Source organism: Hemitrygon akajei, chromosome 6 (genome assembly GCF_048418815.1).
Source record: "Hemitrygon akajei chromosome 6, sHemAka1.3, whole genome shotgun sequence".
In the NCBI taxonomy this organism is placed as follows: domain Eukaryota; kingdom Metazoa; phylum Chordata; class Chondrichthyes; order Myliobatiformes; family Dasyatidae; genus Hemitrygon; species Hemitrygon akajei.
In genome coordinates, this window is record NC_133129.1 from 99982431 (window position 1) to 99997812 (window position 15382).

At 55.7% G+C, this 15382-nt stretch overlaps 1 protein-coding gene across 1 annotated transcript in view; it reads right to left on the reverse strand.

Moving 5' to 3' along the window:
• Positions 1–15006, reverse strand: part of LOC140729824 (uncharacterized) — a 168385-nt gene extending 153379 nt beyond the window's left edge. The window contains exons 1-9 of the mRNA XM_073050036.1: positions 14323–15006; positions 13718–14058; positions 13147–13343; positions 10338–11000; positions 9177–10217; positions 8031–9077; positions 5411–6347; positions 3572–5308; positions 2442–3439 (exon numbers count right to left, since the gene is read on the reverse strand). Coding sequence (XP_072906137.1) covers positions 2442–3439; positions 3572–5308; positions 5411–6347; positions 8031–9077; positions 9177–10217; positions 10338–11000; positions 13147–13343; positions 13718–14058; positions 14323–15006 — 7645 coding nt within the window. The remainder of the gene's footprint in view (positions 1–2441; positions 3440–3571; positions 5309–5410; positions 6348–8030; positions 9078–9176; positions 10218–10337; positions 11001–13146; positions 13344–13717; positions 14059–14322) is intronic.
• Positions 15007–15382: the final 376 nt, after the last annotated feature.

A 15382-nucleotide genomic window follows, 5' to 3' on the forward strand; every position in this document is an offset into this window, starting at 1 on the left:
TTTTGTGCTGGTCTCTGTTGTCAGTGTGGCTGTTGGTGTTCTAGACCCTGTCGTCTGTGTGCTGGTTGGTGTGCTGGAAACGGTTACTGGTGTGCTGGTCAATGTGCTGGACTCTGGGGTAGAAGTGCTGGACTCTGTTGTCGTTGAGCTGGTCTCTGTGGTCGGTGTGCTGGACGCTGTGGTTTTTGTGCTGGTCTCTGTTGTCAGTGTGGCTGTTGGTGTTCTAGACCCTGTCGTCTGTGTGCTGGTTGGTGTGCTGGACTCTGTGGTCGGTGTGCTGTACACTGTTGTCATTGTGCTGGTCTCTGTGGTCGGTGTGCTGGACTCTGTTGTCGTTGTGCTGGTCTCTGTGGTCGGTGTGGCTGTTGGTATTCTAGACCCTGCCGTCTGTGTGCTGGTTGGTGTGCTGGACACTGTGATAGTTGTGCTGGACTCTGCGGTCGTTCGGCTGGACTCTGCGGTTGTTGTGCTGGTCTCTGTGGTCGGTGTGCTGGTTGGTGTGCTGGAACCTGTTGCTGGTGTGCTGGTCAATGTGCTGGACTCTGGGGTTGTTGTGCTGGACTCTGTTGTCGTTGTGCTGGTCTCTGTGGTCGGTGTGACTGTTGGTGTTCTAGACCCTGCGGTCTGTGGGCTGGTTGGTAGGCTGGAAACTGTGATAGTTGTGCTGGACTCTGCGGTCGTTCTGCTGGTCTCTGTGGTCGGTGTGCTGGTTGGTGTGCTGGAACCTGTGACTGGTGTGCTGGTCAATGTGCTGGACTCTGGGGTAGACGTGCTGGACTCTGTTGTCGTTGAGCTGGTCTCTGTGGTCGGTGTGCTGGACTCTGTGGTTTTTGTGCTGGTCTCTGTTGTCAGTGTGGCTGTTGGTGTTCTAGACCCTGTCATCTGTGAGCTGGTTGGTGTGCTGGAAACTGTGATAGTTGTGCTGGACTCTGTGGTCGTTCTGCTGGTCTCTGTGGTCTGTGTGCTGGTTGGTGTGCTGGACACTGTGATAGTTGTGCTGGACTCTGCGATCGACGTGCTGGACTCTGCAATCGACGTGCTGGTCTCTGTGGTCAGTGTGCTGGTCTCTGTGGTCGGTGTGCTGGACTCTGGGGTCGGTGTGCTGGACCCTGTGGACGGTGTGCTGGACTCTGTGGTCGGTGTGCTGTACACTGTTGTCATTGTGCTGGTCTCTGTGGTCGGTGTGCTGGACTCTGTTGTCGTTGTGCTGGTCTCTGTGGTCGGTGTGGCTGTTGGTGTTCTAGACCCTGCCGTCTGTGTGCTGGTTGGTGTGCTGGACACTGTGATAGTTGTGCTGGACTCTGCGGTCGTTCGGCTGGACTCTGCGGTTGTTGTGCTGGTCTCTGTGGTCGGTGTGCTAGTTGGAGTGCGGGAACCTGTTGCTGGTGTGCTGGTCAATGTGCTGGACTCTGGGGTTGTTGTGCTGGACTCTGTTGTCGTTGTGCTGGTCTCTGTGGTCGGTGTGCTGGACGCTGTGGTTTTTGTGCTGGTCTCTGTTGTCAGTGTGGCTGTTGGTGTTCTAGACCCTGTCGTCTGTGTGCTGGTTGGTGTGCTGGAAACTGTGATAGTTGTGCTGGACTCTGCGGTCGTTCTGCTGGTCTCTGTGGTCTGTGTGCTGGTTGGTGTGCTGGACACTGTGATAGTTGTGCTGGACTCTGCGGTCGGTCGGCTGGACTCTGCGGTTGTTGTGCTGGTCTCTGTGGTCGGTGTGCTGGTTAGTGTGCTGGAACCTGTTGCTGGTGTGCTGGTCAATGTGCTGGACTCTGGGGTAGACGTGCTGGACTCTGTTGTCGTTGAGCTGGTCTCTGTGGTAGGTGTGCTGGACTCTGTGGTTTTTGTGCTGGTCTCTGTTGTCAGTGTGGCTGTTGGTGTTCTAGACCCTGTCGTCTGTGTGCTGGTTGGTGTGCTGGAAACTGTGATAGTTGTGCTGGACTCTGCAGTCGTTCTGCTGGACTCTGTTGTCATTGAGCTGATCTCTGTGGTCGGTGTGCTGGACTCTGTTGTCGTTGTGCTGGTCTCTGTGGTCGGTGTGCTGGACTCTGTTGTCGTTGTGCTGGTCTCTGTGGTCGGTGTTCTGAACACTGTGGTAGTTGTGCTGGACTCTGCGGTCGTTCTGCTGGTCTCTGTGGCTGGTGTGCTGGTTGGTGTGCTGGAACTTGTTGCTGGTGTGCTGGTCAATGTGCTGGACTCTGGGGTTGTTGTGCTGGACTCTGTTGTCGTTGTGCTGGTCTCTGTGGTCGGTGTGGCTGTTGGTGTTCTAGACCCTGCCGTCTGTGTGCTGGTTGGTGGGCTGGAAACTGTGATAGTTGTGCTGGAATCTGCGGTCGTTCTGCTGGTCTCTGTGGTCGGTGTGCTGGTTGGTGTGCTGGAACCTGTTACTGGTGTGCTGGTCAATGTGCTGGACTCTGGGGTAGACGTGCTGGACTCTGTTGTCGTTGAGCTGGTCTCTGTGGTCGGTGTGCTGGACGCTGTGGTTTTTGTGCTGGTCTCTGTTGTCAGTGTGGCTGTTGGTGTTCTAGACCCTGTCGTCTGTGTGCTGGTTGGTGTGCTGGAAACTGTGATAGTTGTGCTGGACTCTGCGGTCGTTCTGCTGGTCTCTGTGGTCTGTGTGCTGGTTGGTGTGCTGGACACTGTGATAGTTGTGCTGGACTCTGCGGTCGGTCGGCTGGACTCTGCGGTTGTTGTGCTGGTCTCTGTGGTCGGTGTGCTGGTTAGTGTGCTGGAACCTGTTGCTGGTGTGCTGGTCAATGTGCTGGACTCTGGGGTAGACGTGCTGGACTCTGTTGTCGTTGAGCTGGTCTCTGTGGTAGGTGTGCTGGACTCTGTGGTTTTTGTGCTGGTCTCTGTTGTCAGTGTGGCTGTTGGTGTTCTAGACCCTGTCGTCTGTGTGCTGGTTGGTGTGCTGGAAACGGTTACTGGTGTGCTGGTCAATGTGCTGGACTCTGGGGTAGAAGTGCTGGACTCTGTTGTCGTTGAGCTGGTCTCTGTGGTCGGTGTGCTGGACGCTGTGGTTTTTGTGCTGGTCTCTGTTGTCAGTGTGGCTGTTGGTGTTCTAGACCCTGTCGTCTGTGTGCTGGTTGGTGTGCTGGAAACTGTGATAGTTGTGCTGGACTCTGCAGTCGTTCTGCTGGTCTCTGTAGTCTGTGTGCTGGTTGGTGTGCTGGACACTGTGATAGTTGTGCTGGACTCTGCGGTCGTTCGGCTGGACTCTGCGGTTGTTGTGCTGGTCTCTGTGGTCGGTGTGCTGGTTGGTGTGCTGGAACCTGTTGCTGGTGTGCTGGTCAATGTGCTGGACTCTGGGGTAGACGTGCTGGACTCTGTTGTCGTTGAGCTGGTCTCTGTGGTAGGTGTGCTGGACTCTGTGGTTTTTGTGCTGGTCTCTGTTGTCAGTGTGGCTGTTGGTGTTCTAGACCCTGTCGTCTGTGTGCTGGTTGGTGTGCTGGAAACTGTGATAGTTGTGCTGGACTCTGCAGTCGTTCTGCTGGACTCTGTTGTCATTGAGCTGATCTCTGTGGTCGGTGTGCTGGACTCTGTTGTCGTTGTGCTGGTCTCTGTGGTCGGTGTTCTGAACACTGTGGTAGTTGTGCTGGACTCTGCGGTCGTTCTGCTGGTCTCTGTGGCTGGTGTGCTGGTTGGTGTGCTGGAACTTGTTGCTGGTGTGCTGGTCAATGTGCTGGACTCTGGGGTCGACGTGCTGGACTCTGTTGTCATTGTGCTGGTCTCCGTGGTCGGTGTGGCTGTTGGTGTTCTAGACCCTGTCGTCTGCGTGCTGGTTGGTGTGCTGAAAACTGTGATAGTTGTGCTGGACTCTGTTGTCATTGTGCTGATCTCTGTGGTCGGTGTGGCTGTTGGTATTCTAGACCCTGCCGTCTGTGTGCTGGTTGGTGTGCTGGACACTGTGATAGTTGTGCTGGACTCTGCGGTCGTTCGGCTGGACTCTGCGGTTGTTGTGCTGGTCTCTGTGGTCGGTGTGCTGGTTGGAGTGCTGGAACCTGTTGCCTGTGTGCTGGTCAATGTGCTGGACTCTGGGGTTGTTGTGCTGGACTCTGTTGTCGGTGTGGCTGTTGGTGTTCTAGACCCTGCCGTCTGTGTGCTGGTTGGTGGGCTGGAAACTGTGATAGTTGTGCTGGACTCTGCGGTCGTTCTGCTGGTCTCTGTGGTCGGTGTGCTGGTTGGTGTGCTGGAACCTGTTACTGGTGTGCTGGTCAATGTGCTGGACTCTGGGGTTGTTGTGCTGGACTCTGTTCTCGGTGTGGCTGTTGGTGTTCTAGACCCTGCCGTCTGTGTGCTGGTTGGTGGGCTGGAAACTGTGATAGTTGTGCTGGACTCTGCGGTCGTTCTGCTGGTCTCTGTGGTCGGTGTGCTGGTTGGTGTGCTGGAACCTGTTACTGGTGTGCTGGTCAATGTGCTGGACTCTGGGGTAGACGTGCTGGACTCTGTTGTCGTTGAGCTGGTCTCTGTGGTAGGTGTGCTGGACTCTGTGGTTTTTGTGCTGGTCTCTGTTGTCAGTGTGGCTGTTGGTGTTCTAGACCCTGTCGTCTGTGTGCTGGTTGGTGTGCTGGAAACTGTGATAGTTGTGCTGGACTCTGGGGTCGACGTGCTGGACTCTGTTGTCATTGAGCTGATCTCTGTGGTCGGTGTGCTGGACTCTGTTGTCGTTGTGCTGGTCTCTGTGGTCGGTGTGCTGGACTCTGTTGTCGTTGTGCTGGTCTCTGTGGTCGGTGTTCTGAACACTGTGGTAGTTGTGCTGGACTCTGCGGTCGTTCTGCTGGTCTCTGTGGCTGGTGTGCTGGTTGGTGTGCTGGAACTTGTTGCTGGTGTGCTGGTCAATGTGCTGGACTCTGCGGTCGACGTGCTGGACTCTTTTGTCATTGTGCTGGTCTCCGTGGTCGGTGTGGCTGTTGGTGTTCTAGACCCTGTCGTCTGCGTGCTGGTTGGTGTGCTGGACACTGTGATAGTTGTGCTGGACTCTGTTGTCGTTGTGCTGGTCTCTGTGGTCGGTGTGGCTGTTGGTGTTCTAGACCCTGCCGTCTGTGTGCTGGTTGGTGGGCTGGAAACTGTGATAGTTGTGCTGGACTCTGCGGTCGTTCTGCTGGTCTCTGTGGTCGGTGTGCTGGTTGGTGTGCTGGAACCTGTTACTGGTGTGCTGGTCAATGTGCTGGACTCTGGGGTAGACGTGCTGGACTCTGTTGTCGTTGAGCTGGTCTCTGTGGTCGGTGTGCTGGACGCTGTGGTTTTTGTGCTGGTCTCTGTTGTCAGTGTGGCTGTTGGTGTTCTAGACCCTGTCGTCTGTGTGCTGGTTGGTGTGCTGGAAACTGTGATAGTTGTGCTGGACTCTGCGGTCGTTCTGCTGGTCTCTGTGGTCTGTGTGCTGGTTGGTGTGCTGGACACTGTGATAGTTGTGCTGGACTCTGCGGTCGGTCGGCTGGACTCTGCGGTTGTTGTGCTGGTCTCTGTGGTCGGTGTGCTGGTTAGTGTGCTGGAACCTGTTGCTGGTGTGCTGGTCAATGTGCTGGACTCTGGGGTAGACGTGCTGGACTCTGTTGTCGTTGAGCTGGTCTCTGTGGTAGGTGTGCTGGACTCTGTGGTTTTTGTGCTGGTCTCTGTTGTCAGTGTGGCTGTTGGTGTTCTAGACCCTGTCGTCTGTGTGCTGGTTGGTGTGCTGGAAACGGTTACTGGTGTGCTGGTCAATGTGCTGGACTCTGGGGTAGAAGTGCTGGACTCTGTTGTCGTTGAGCTGGTCTCTGTGGTCGGTGTGCTGGACGCTGTGGTTTTTGTGCTGGTCTCTGTTGTCAGTGTGGCTGTTGGTGTTCTAGACCCTGTCGTCTGTGTGCTGGTTGGTGTGCTGGACTCTGTGGTCGGTGTGCTGTACACTGTTGTCATTGTGCTGGTCTCTGTGGTCGGTGTGCTGGACTCTGTTGTCGTTGTGCTGGTCTCTGTGGTCGGTGTGGCTGTTGGTATTCTAGACCCTGCCGTCTGTGTGCTGGTTGGTGTGCTGGACACTGTGATAGTTGTGCTGGACTCTGCGGTCGTTCGGCTGGACTCTGCGGTTGTTGTGCTGGTCTCTGTGGTCGGTGTGCTGGTTGGTGTGCTGGAACCTGTTGCTGGTGTGCTGGTCAATGTGCTGGACTCTGGGGTTGTTGTGCTGGACTCTGTTGTCGTTGTGCTGGTCTCTGTGGTCGGTGTGACTGTTGGTGTTCTAGACCCTGCGGTCTGTGGGCTGGTTGGTAGGCTGGAAACTGTGATAGTTGTGCTGGACTCTGCGGTCGTTCTGCTGGTCTCTGTGGTCGGTGTGCTGGTTGGTGTGCTGGAACCTGTGACTGGTGTGCTGGTCAATGTGCTGGACTCTGGGGTAGACGTGCTGGACTCTGTTGTCGTTGAGCTGGTCTCTGTGGTCGGTGTGCTGGACTCTGTGGTTTTTGTGCTGGTCTCTGTTGTCAGTGTGGCTGTTGGTGTTCTAGACCCTGTCATCTGTGAGCTGGTTGGTGTGCTGGAAACTGTGATAGTTGTGCTGGACTCTGTGGTCGTTCTGCTGGTCTCTGTGGTCTGTGTGCTGGTTGGTGTGCTGGACACTGTGATAGTTGTGCTGGACTCTGCGATCGACGTGCTGGACTCTGCAATCGACGTGCTGGTCTCTGTGGTCAGTGTGCTGGTCTCTGTGGTCGGTGTGCTGGACTCTGGGGTCGGTGTGCTGGACCCTGTGGACGGTGTGCTGGACTCTGTGGTCGGTGTGCTGTACACTGTTGTCATTGTGCTGGTCTCTGTGGTCGGTGTGCTGGACTCTGTTGTCGTTGTGCTGGTCTCTGTGGTCGGTGTGGCTGTTGGTGTTCTAGACCCTGCCGTCTGTGTGCTGGTTGGTGTGCTGGACACTGTGATAGTTGTGCTGGACTCTGCGGTCGTTCGGCTGGACTCTGCGGTTGTTGTGCTGGTCTCTGTGGTCGGTGTGCTAGTTGGAGTGCGGGAACCTGTTGCTGGTGTGCTGGTCAATGTGCTGGACTCTGGGGTTGTTGTGCTGGACTCTGTTGTCGTTGTGCTGGTCTCTGTGGTCGGTGTGCTGGACGCTGTGGTTTTTGTGCTGGTCTCTGTTGTCAGTGTGGCTGTTGGTGTTCTAGACCCTGTCGTCTGTGTGCTGGTTGGTGTGCTGGAAACTGTGATAGTTGTGCTGGACTCTGCGGTCGTTCTGCTGGTCTCTGTGGTCTGTGTGCTGGTTGGTGTGCTGGACACTGTGATAGTTGTGCTGGACTCTGCGGTCGGTCGGCTGGACTCTGCGGTTGTTGTGCTGGTCTCTGTGGTCGGTGTGCTGGTTAGTGTGCTGGAACCTGTTGCTGGTGTGCTGGTCAATGTGCTGGACTCTGGGGTAGACGTGCTGGACTCTGTTGTCGTTGAGCTGGTCTCTGTGGTAGGTGTGCTGGACTCTGTGGTTTTTGTGCTGGTCTCTGTTGTCAGTGTGGCTGTTGGTGTTCTAGACCCTGTCGTCTGTGTGCTGGTTGGTGTGCTGGAAACTGTGATAGTTGTGCTGGACTCTGCAGTCGTTCTGCTGGACTCTGTTGTCATTGAGCTGATCTCTGTGGTCGGTGTGCTGGACTCTGTTGTCGTTGTGCTGGTCTCTGTGGTCGGTGTGCTGGACTCTGTTGTCGTTGTGCTGGTCTCTGTGGTCGGTGTTCTGAACACTGTGGTAGTTGTGCTGGACTCTGCGGTCGTTCTGCTGGTCTCTGTGGCTGGTGTGCTGGTTGGTGTGCTGGAACTTGTTGCTGGTGTGCTGGTCAATGTGCTGGACTCTGGGGTTGTTGTGCTGGACTCTGTTGTCGTTGTGCTGGTCTCTGTGGTCGGTGTGGCTGTTGGTGTTCTAGACCCTGCCGTCTGTGTGCTGGTTGGTGGGCTGGAAACTGTGATAGTTGTGCTGGAATCTGCGGTCGTTCTGCTGGTCTCTGTGGTCGGTGTGCTGGTTGGTGTGCTGGAACCTGTTACTGGTGTGCTGGTCAATGTGCTGGACTCTGGGGTAGACGTGCTGGACTCTGTTGTCGTTGAGCTGGTCTCTGTGGTCGGTGTGCTGGACGCTGTGGTTTTTGTGCTGGTCTCTGTTGTCAGTGTGGCTGTTGGTGTTCTAGACCCTGTCGTCTGTGTGCTGGTTGGTGTGCTGGAAACTGTGATAGTTGTGCTGGACTCTGCGGTCGTTCTGCTGGTCTCTGTGGTCTGTGTGCTGGTTGGTGTGCTGGACACTGTGATAGTTGTGCTGGACTCTGCGGTCGGTCGGCTGGACTCTGCGGTTGTTGTGCTGGTCTCTGTGGTCGGTGTGCTGGTTAGTGTGCTGGAACCTGTTGCTGGTGTGCTGGTCAATGTGCTGGACTCTGGGGTAGACGTGCTGGACTCTGTTGTCGTTGAGCTGGTCTCTGTGGTAGGTGTGCTGGACTCTGTGGTTTTTGTGCTGGTCTCTGTTGTCAGTGTGGCTGTTGGTGTTCTAGACCCTGTCGTCTGTGTGCTGGTTGGTGTGCTGGAAACGGTTACTGGTGTGCTGGTCAATGTGCTGGACTCTGGGGTAGAAGTGCTGGACTCTGTTGTCGTTGAGCTGGTCTCTGTGGTCGGTGTGCTGGACGCTGTGGTTTTTGTGCTGGTCTCTGTTGTCAGTGTGGCTGTTGGTGTTCTAGACCCTGTCGTCTGTGTGCTGGTTGGTGTGCTGGAAACTGTGATAGTTGTGCTGGACTCTGCAGTCGTTCTGCTGGTCTCTGTAGTCTGTGTGCTGGTTGGTGTGCTGGACACTGTGATAGTTGTGCTGGACTCTGCGGTCGTTCGGCTGGACTCTGCGGTTGTTGTGCTGGTCTCTGTGGTCGGTGTGCTGGTTGGTGTGCTGGAACCTGTTGCTGGTGTGCTGGTCAATGTGCTGGACTCTGGGGTAGACGTGCTGGACTCTGTTGTCGTTGAGCTGGTCTCTGTGGTAGGTGTGCTGGACTCTGTGGTTTTTGTGCTGGTCTCTGTTGTCAGTGTGGCTGTTGGTGTTCTAGACCCTGTCGTCTGTGTGCTGGTTGGTGTGCTGGAAACTGTGATAGTTGTGCTGGACTCTGCAGTCGTTCTGCTGGACTCTGTTGTCATTGAGCTGATCTCTGTGGTCGGTGTGCTGGACTCTGTTGTCGTTGTGCTGGTCTCTGTGGTCGGTGTTCTGAACACTGTGGTAGTTGTGCTGGACTCTGCGGTCGTTCTGCTGGTCTCTGTGGCTGGTGTGCTGGTTGGTGTGCTGGAACTTGTTGCTGGTGTGCTGGTCAATGTGCTGGACTCTGGGGTCGACGTGCTGGACTCTGTTGTCATTGTGCTGGTCTCCGTGGTCGGTGTGGCTGTTGGTGTTCTAGACCCTGTCGTCTGCGTGCTGGTTGGTGTGCTGAAAACTGTGATAGTTGTGCTGGACTCTGTTGTCATTGTGCTGATCTCTGTGGTCGGTGTGGCTGTTGGTATTCTAGACCCTGCCGTCTGTGTGCTGGTTGGTGTGCTGGACACTGTGATAGTTGTGCTGGACTCTGCGGTCGTTCGGCTGGACTCTGCGGTTGTTGTGCTGGTCTCTGTGGTCGGTGTGCTGGTTGGAGTGCTGGAACCTGTTGCCTGTGTGCTGGTCAATGTGCTGGACTCTGGGGTTGTTGTGCTGGACTCTGTTGTCGGTGTGGCTGTTGGTGTTCTAGACCCTGCCGTCTGTGTGCTGGTTGGTGGGCTGGAAACTGTGATAGTTGTGCTGGACTCTGCGGTCGTTCTGCTGGTCTCTGTGGTCGGTGTGCTGGTTGGTGTGCTGGAACCTGTTACTGGTGTGCTGGTCAATGTGCTGGACTCTGGGGTTGTTGTGCTGGACTCTGTTCTCGGTGTGGCTGTTGGTGTTCTAGACCCTGCCGTCTGTGTGCTGGTTGGTGGGCTGGAAACTGTGATAGTTGTGCTGGACTCTGCGGTCGTTCTGCTGGTCTCTGTGGTCGGTGTGCTGGTTGGTGTGCTGGAACCTGTTACTGGTGTGCTGGTCAATGTGCTGGACTCTGGGGTAGACGTGCTGGACTCTGTTGTCGTTGAGCTGGTCTCTGTGGTAGGTGTGCTGGACTCTGTGGTTTTTGTGCTGGTCTCTGTTGTCAGTGTGGCTGTTGGTGTTCTAGACCCTGTCGTCTGTGTGCTGGTTGGTGTGCTGGAAACTGTGATAGTTGTGCTGGACTCTGGGGTCGACGTGCTGGACTCTGTTGTCATTGAGCTGATCTCTGTGGTCGGTGTGCTGGACTCTGTTGTCGTTGTGCTGGTCTCTGTGGTCGGTGTGCTGGACTCTGTTGTCGTTGTGCTGGTCTCTGTGGTCGGTGTTCTGAACACTGTGGTAGTTGTGCTGGACTCTGCGGTCGTTCTGCTGGTCTCTGTGGCTGGTGTGCTGGTTGGTGTGCTGGAACTTGTTGCTGGTGTGCTGGTCAATGTGCTGGACTCTGCGGTCGACGTGCTGGACTCTTTTGTCATTGTGCTGGTCTCCGTGGTCGGTGTGGCTGTTGGTGTTCTAGACCCTGTCGTCTGCGTGCTGGTTGGTGTGCTGGACACTGTGATAGTTGTGCTGGACTCTGTTGTCGTTGTGCTGGTCTCTGTGGTCGGTGTGGCTGTTGGTGTTCTAGACCCTGCCGTCTGTGTGCTGGTTGGTGGGCTGGAAACTGTGATAGTTGTGCTGGACTCTGCGGTCGTTCTGCTGGTCTCTGTGGTCGGTGTGCTGGTTGGTGTGCTGGAACCTGTTACTGGTGTGCTGGTCAATGTGCTGGACTCTGGGGTAGACGTGCTGGTCTCTGTTGTCAGTGTGGCTGTTGGTGTTCTAGACCCTGTCGTCTGTGTGCTGGTTGGTGTGCTGGAAACTGTGATAGTTGTGCTGGACTCTGCGGTCGTTCTGCTGGTCTCTGTGGTCTGTGTGCTGGTTGGTGTGCTGGACACTGTGATAGTTGTGCTGGACTCTGCGATCGACGTGCTGGACTCTGCAAGCGACGTGCTGGACTCTGCAAGCGACGTGCTGGTCTCTGTGGTCAGTGTGCTGGTCTCTGTGGTCAATGTGCTGGACTCTGTGGTCGGTGTGCTGGACTCTGTGGTCAGTGTGCTGTACACTGTTGTCATTGTGCTGGTCTCTGTGGTCGGTGTGCTGGACTCTGTTGTCGTTGTGCTGGTCTCTGTGGTCGGTGTGGCTGTTGGTGTTCTAGACCCTGCCGTCTGTGTGCTGGTTGGTGGGCTGGAAACTGTGATAGTTGTGCTGGTCAATGTGCTGGACTCTGGGGTAGACGTGCTGGACTCTGTTGTCGTTGAGCTGGTCTCTGTGGTCGGTGTGCTGGACGCTGTGGTTTTTGTGCTGGTCTCTGTTGTCAGTGTGGCTGTTGGTGTTCTAGACCCTGTCGTCTGTGTGCTGGTTGGTGTGCTGGAAACTGTGATAGTTGTGCTGGACTCTGCGGTCGTTCTGCTGGACTCTGCGGTTGTTGTGCTGGTCTCTGTGGTCGGTGTGCTGGTTAGTGTGCTGGAACCTGTTGCTGGTGTGCTGGTCAATGTGCTGGACTCTGGGGTAGACGTGCTGGACTCTGTTGTCGTTGAGCTGGTCTCTGTGGTAGGTGTGCTGGACTCTGTGGTTTTTGTGCTGGTCTCTGTTGTCAGTGTGGCTGTTGGTGTTCTAGACCCTGTCGTCTGTGTGCTGGTTGGTGTGCTGGAAACTGTGATAGTTGTGCTGGACTCTGGGGTCGACGTGCTGGACTCTGTTGTCATTGAGCTGATCTCTGTGGTCGGTGTGCTGGACTCTGTTGTCGTTGTGCTGGTCTCTGTGGTCGGTGTGCTGGACTCTGTTGTCGTTGTGCTGGTCTCTGTGGTCGGTGTTCTGAACACTGTGGTAGTTGTGCTGGACTCTGCGGTCGTTCTGCTGGTCTCTGTGGCTGGTGTGCTGGTTGGTGTGCTGGAACTTGTTGCTGGTGTGCTGGTCAATGTGCTGGACTCTGGGGTCGACGTGAAGGACTCTGTTGTCATTGTGCTGGTCTCTGTGGTCGGTGTGGCTGTTGGTGTTCTAGACCCTGTCGTCTGCGTGCTGGTTGGTGTGCTGGACACTGTGATAGTTGTGCTGGACTCTGTTGTCGTTGTGCTGGTCTCTGTGGTCGGTGTGGCTGTTGGTGTTCTAGACCCTGCCGTCTGTGTGCTGGTTGGTGGGCTGGAAACTGTGATAGTTGTGCTGGACTCTGCGGTCGTTCTGCTGGTCTCTGTGGTCTGTGTGCTGGTTGGTGTGCTGGACACTGTGATAGTTGTGCTGGACTCTGCGATCGACGTGCTGGACTCTGCAAGCGACATGCTGGTCTCTGTGGTCAGTGTGCTGGTCTCTGTGGTCAATGTGCTGGACTCTGTGGTCGGTGTGCTGGTCTCTGTGGTCAATGTGCTGGACTCTGTGGTCGGTGTGCTGGACTCTGGGGTCGGTGTGCTGGACCCTGTGGACGGTGTGCTGGACTCTGTGGTCAGTGTGCTGTACACTGTTGTCATTGTGCTGGTCTCTGTGGTCGGTGTGCTGGACTCTGTTGTCGTTGTGCTGGTCTCTGTGGTCGGTGTGGCTGTTGGTGTTCTAGACCCTGCCGTCTGTGTGCTGGTTGGTGGGCTGGAAACTGTGATAGTTGTGCTGGACTCTGCGGTCGTTCTGCTGGTCTCTGTGGTCGGTGTGCTGGTTGGTGTGCTGGAACCTGTTACTGGTGTGCTGGTCAATGTGCTGGACTCTGGGGTAGACGTGCTGGACTCTGTTGTCGTTGAGCTGGTCTCTGTGGTCGGTGTGCTGGACGCTGTGGTTTTTGTGCTGGTCTCTGTTGTCAGTGTGGCTGTTGGTGTTCTAGACCCTGTCGTCTGTGTGCTGGTTGGTGTGCTGGAAACTGTGATAGTTGTGCTGGACTCTGCGGTCGTTCTGCTGGACTCTGCGGTTGTTGTGCTGGTCTCTGTGGTCGGTGTGCTGGTTAGTGTGCTGGAACCTGTTGCTGGTGTGCTGGTCAATGTGCTGGACTCTGGGGTAGACGTGCTGGACTCTGTTGTCGTTGAGCTGGTCTCTGTGGTAGGTGTGCTGGACTCTGTGGTTTTTGTGCTGGTCTCTGTTGTCAGTGTGGCTGTTGGTGTTCTAGACCCTGTCATCTGTGTGCTGGTTGGTGTGCTGGAACCTGTTACTGGTGTGCTGGTCAATGTGCTGGACTCTGGGGTAGACGTGCTGGACTCTGTTGTCGTTGAGCTGGTCTCTGTGGTAGATGTGCTGGACTCTGCGGTTGTTGTGCTGGTCTCTGTGGTCGGTGTGCTGGTTGGTGTGCTGGAACCTGTTGCTGGTGTGCTGGTCAATGTGCTGGACTCTGGGGTTGTTGTGCTGGTCTCTGTGGTCGGTGTGGCTGTTGGTGTTCTAGACCCTGCCGTCTGTGTGCTGGTTGGTGTGCTGGAACCTGTTACTGGTGTGCTGGTCAATGTGCTGGACTCTGGGGTAGACGTGCTGGACTCTGTTGTCGTTGAGCTGGTCTCTGTGGTAGGTGTGCTGGACTCTGTGGTTTTTGTGCTGGTCTCTGTTGTCAGTGTGGCTGTTGGTGTTCTAGACCCTGTCGTCTGTGTGCTGGTTGGTGTGCTGGAAACTGTGATAGTTGTGCTGGACTCTGCGGTCGTTCTGCTGGACTCTGTTGTCATTGAGCTGATCTCTGTGGTCGGTGTGCTGGACTCTGTTGTCGTTGTGCTGGTCTCTGTGGTCGGTGTTCTGAACACTGTGGTATTTGTGCTGGACTCTGCGGTCGTTCTGCTGGTCTCTGTGGCTGGTGTGCTGGTTGGTGTGCTGGAACTTGTTGCTTGTGTGCTGGTCAATGTGCTGGACTCTGGGGTCGACGTGCTGGACTCTGTTGTCATTGTGCTGGTCTCCGTGGTCGGTGTGGCTGTTGGTGTTCTAGACCCTGTCGTCTGCGTGCTGGTTGGTGTGCTGGACACTGTGATAGTTGTGCTGGACTCTGTGGTCGTTGTGCTGGATTCTGTAGTCAGTGTGCTGGACTCTGTTGTCGTTGTGCTGATCTCTGTGGTCGGTGTGGCTGTTGGTGTTCTAGACCCTGCCATCTGTGTGCTGGTTGGTGTGCTGGAAACTGTGATAGTTGTGCTGGACTCTGCGGTCAGTGTTCTGGACTCTGTTGTCGTTGTGCTGGTCTCTGTGGTCGGTGTGCTGGACTCTGTTGTCGTTGTGCTGGTCTCTGTGGATGGAGTGCTGGACTCTGTTGTCGTTGTGCTGGTCTCTGTTGTCGTTGTGCTGGACTCTGCGGTCGGTGTTCTGGACTCTGATGTCGTTGTGCTGGTCTCTGTGGTCGGTGTGCTGGACTCTGTTGTCGTTGTGCTGGTCTCTGTGGTCGGTGTGCTGGACTCTGTTGTCGTTGTGCTGGACTCTGTGGTCGGTGTGCTGGACTCTGTTGTCGTTGTGCTGGTCTCTGTGGTCGGTGTGCTGGACTCTGTTGTCATTGTGCTGATCTCTGTGGTCGGTGTGGCTGTTGGTGTTCTAGACCCTGCTGTCTGTGTGCTGGTTGGTGTGCTGGAAACTGTGATAGTTGTGCTGGACTCTGCGGTCGTTCGGCTGGATTCTGGGGTTGTTGTGCTGGTCTCTGTTGATGGTGTGCTGGACTCTGTGGTCGGTGTGCTGGTCTCTGTTGTCGTTGTGCTGGTCTCTGTGGTCGGTGTGCTGGACTCTGTTGTCGTTCTGCTGGATTCTGGGGTTGTTGTGCTGGTCTCTGTGGTTGGTGTGCTGGTTGGTGTGCTGGACCCTGTTGCTGGTGTGCTGGTCAATGTGCTGGACTCTGAGGTCGACGTGCTGGTCTCGGTGGTCGGTGTGCTGGACTCTGTTGTCGTTGTGCTGGTCTCTATGATCGGTGTGCTGGACTCTGTGGTCGTTCTGCTGGACTCTGCGGTCGTTCTACTGGTCTCTGTGGCTGGTGTGCTTGTTGGTGTGCTGGAACTTGTTGCTGGTGTGCTGGTCAATGTGCTGGTCTCTGGGGTCGACGTGCTGTACTCTGTTGTCATTGTGCTGGTCTTCGTGGTCAGTGTGGCTGTTGGTGTTCTAGACCCTGCCGTCTGTGTGCTGGTTGGTGTGCTGGAAACTGTGATAGTTGTGCTGGACTCTGCGGTCAGTGTTCTGGACTCTGTTGTCGTTGTGCTGGTCTCTGTGGTCGGTGTGCTGGACTCTGTTGTCGATGTGCTGGTCTCTGTTGTCGTTGTGCTGGACTCTGCGGTCGGTGTTCTGGACTTTGTTGTCGGTGTGCTGGACTCTGTTGTCGTTGTGCTGGTCTCTGTGGTCGGTGTGCTGGACTCTGTTGTCGATGTGCTGGTCTCTGTTGTCGTTGTGCTGGACTCTGCGGTCGGTGTTCTGGACTCTGTTGTCGTTGTGCTGGTCTCTGTG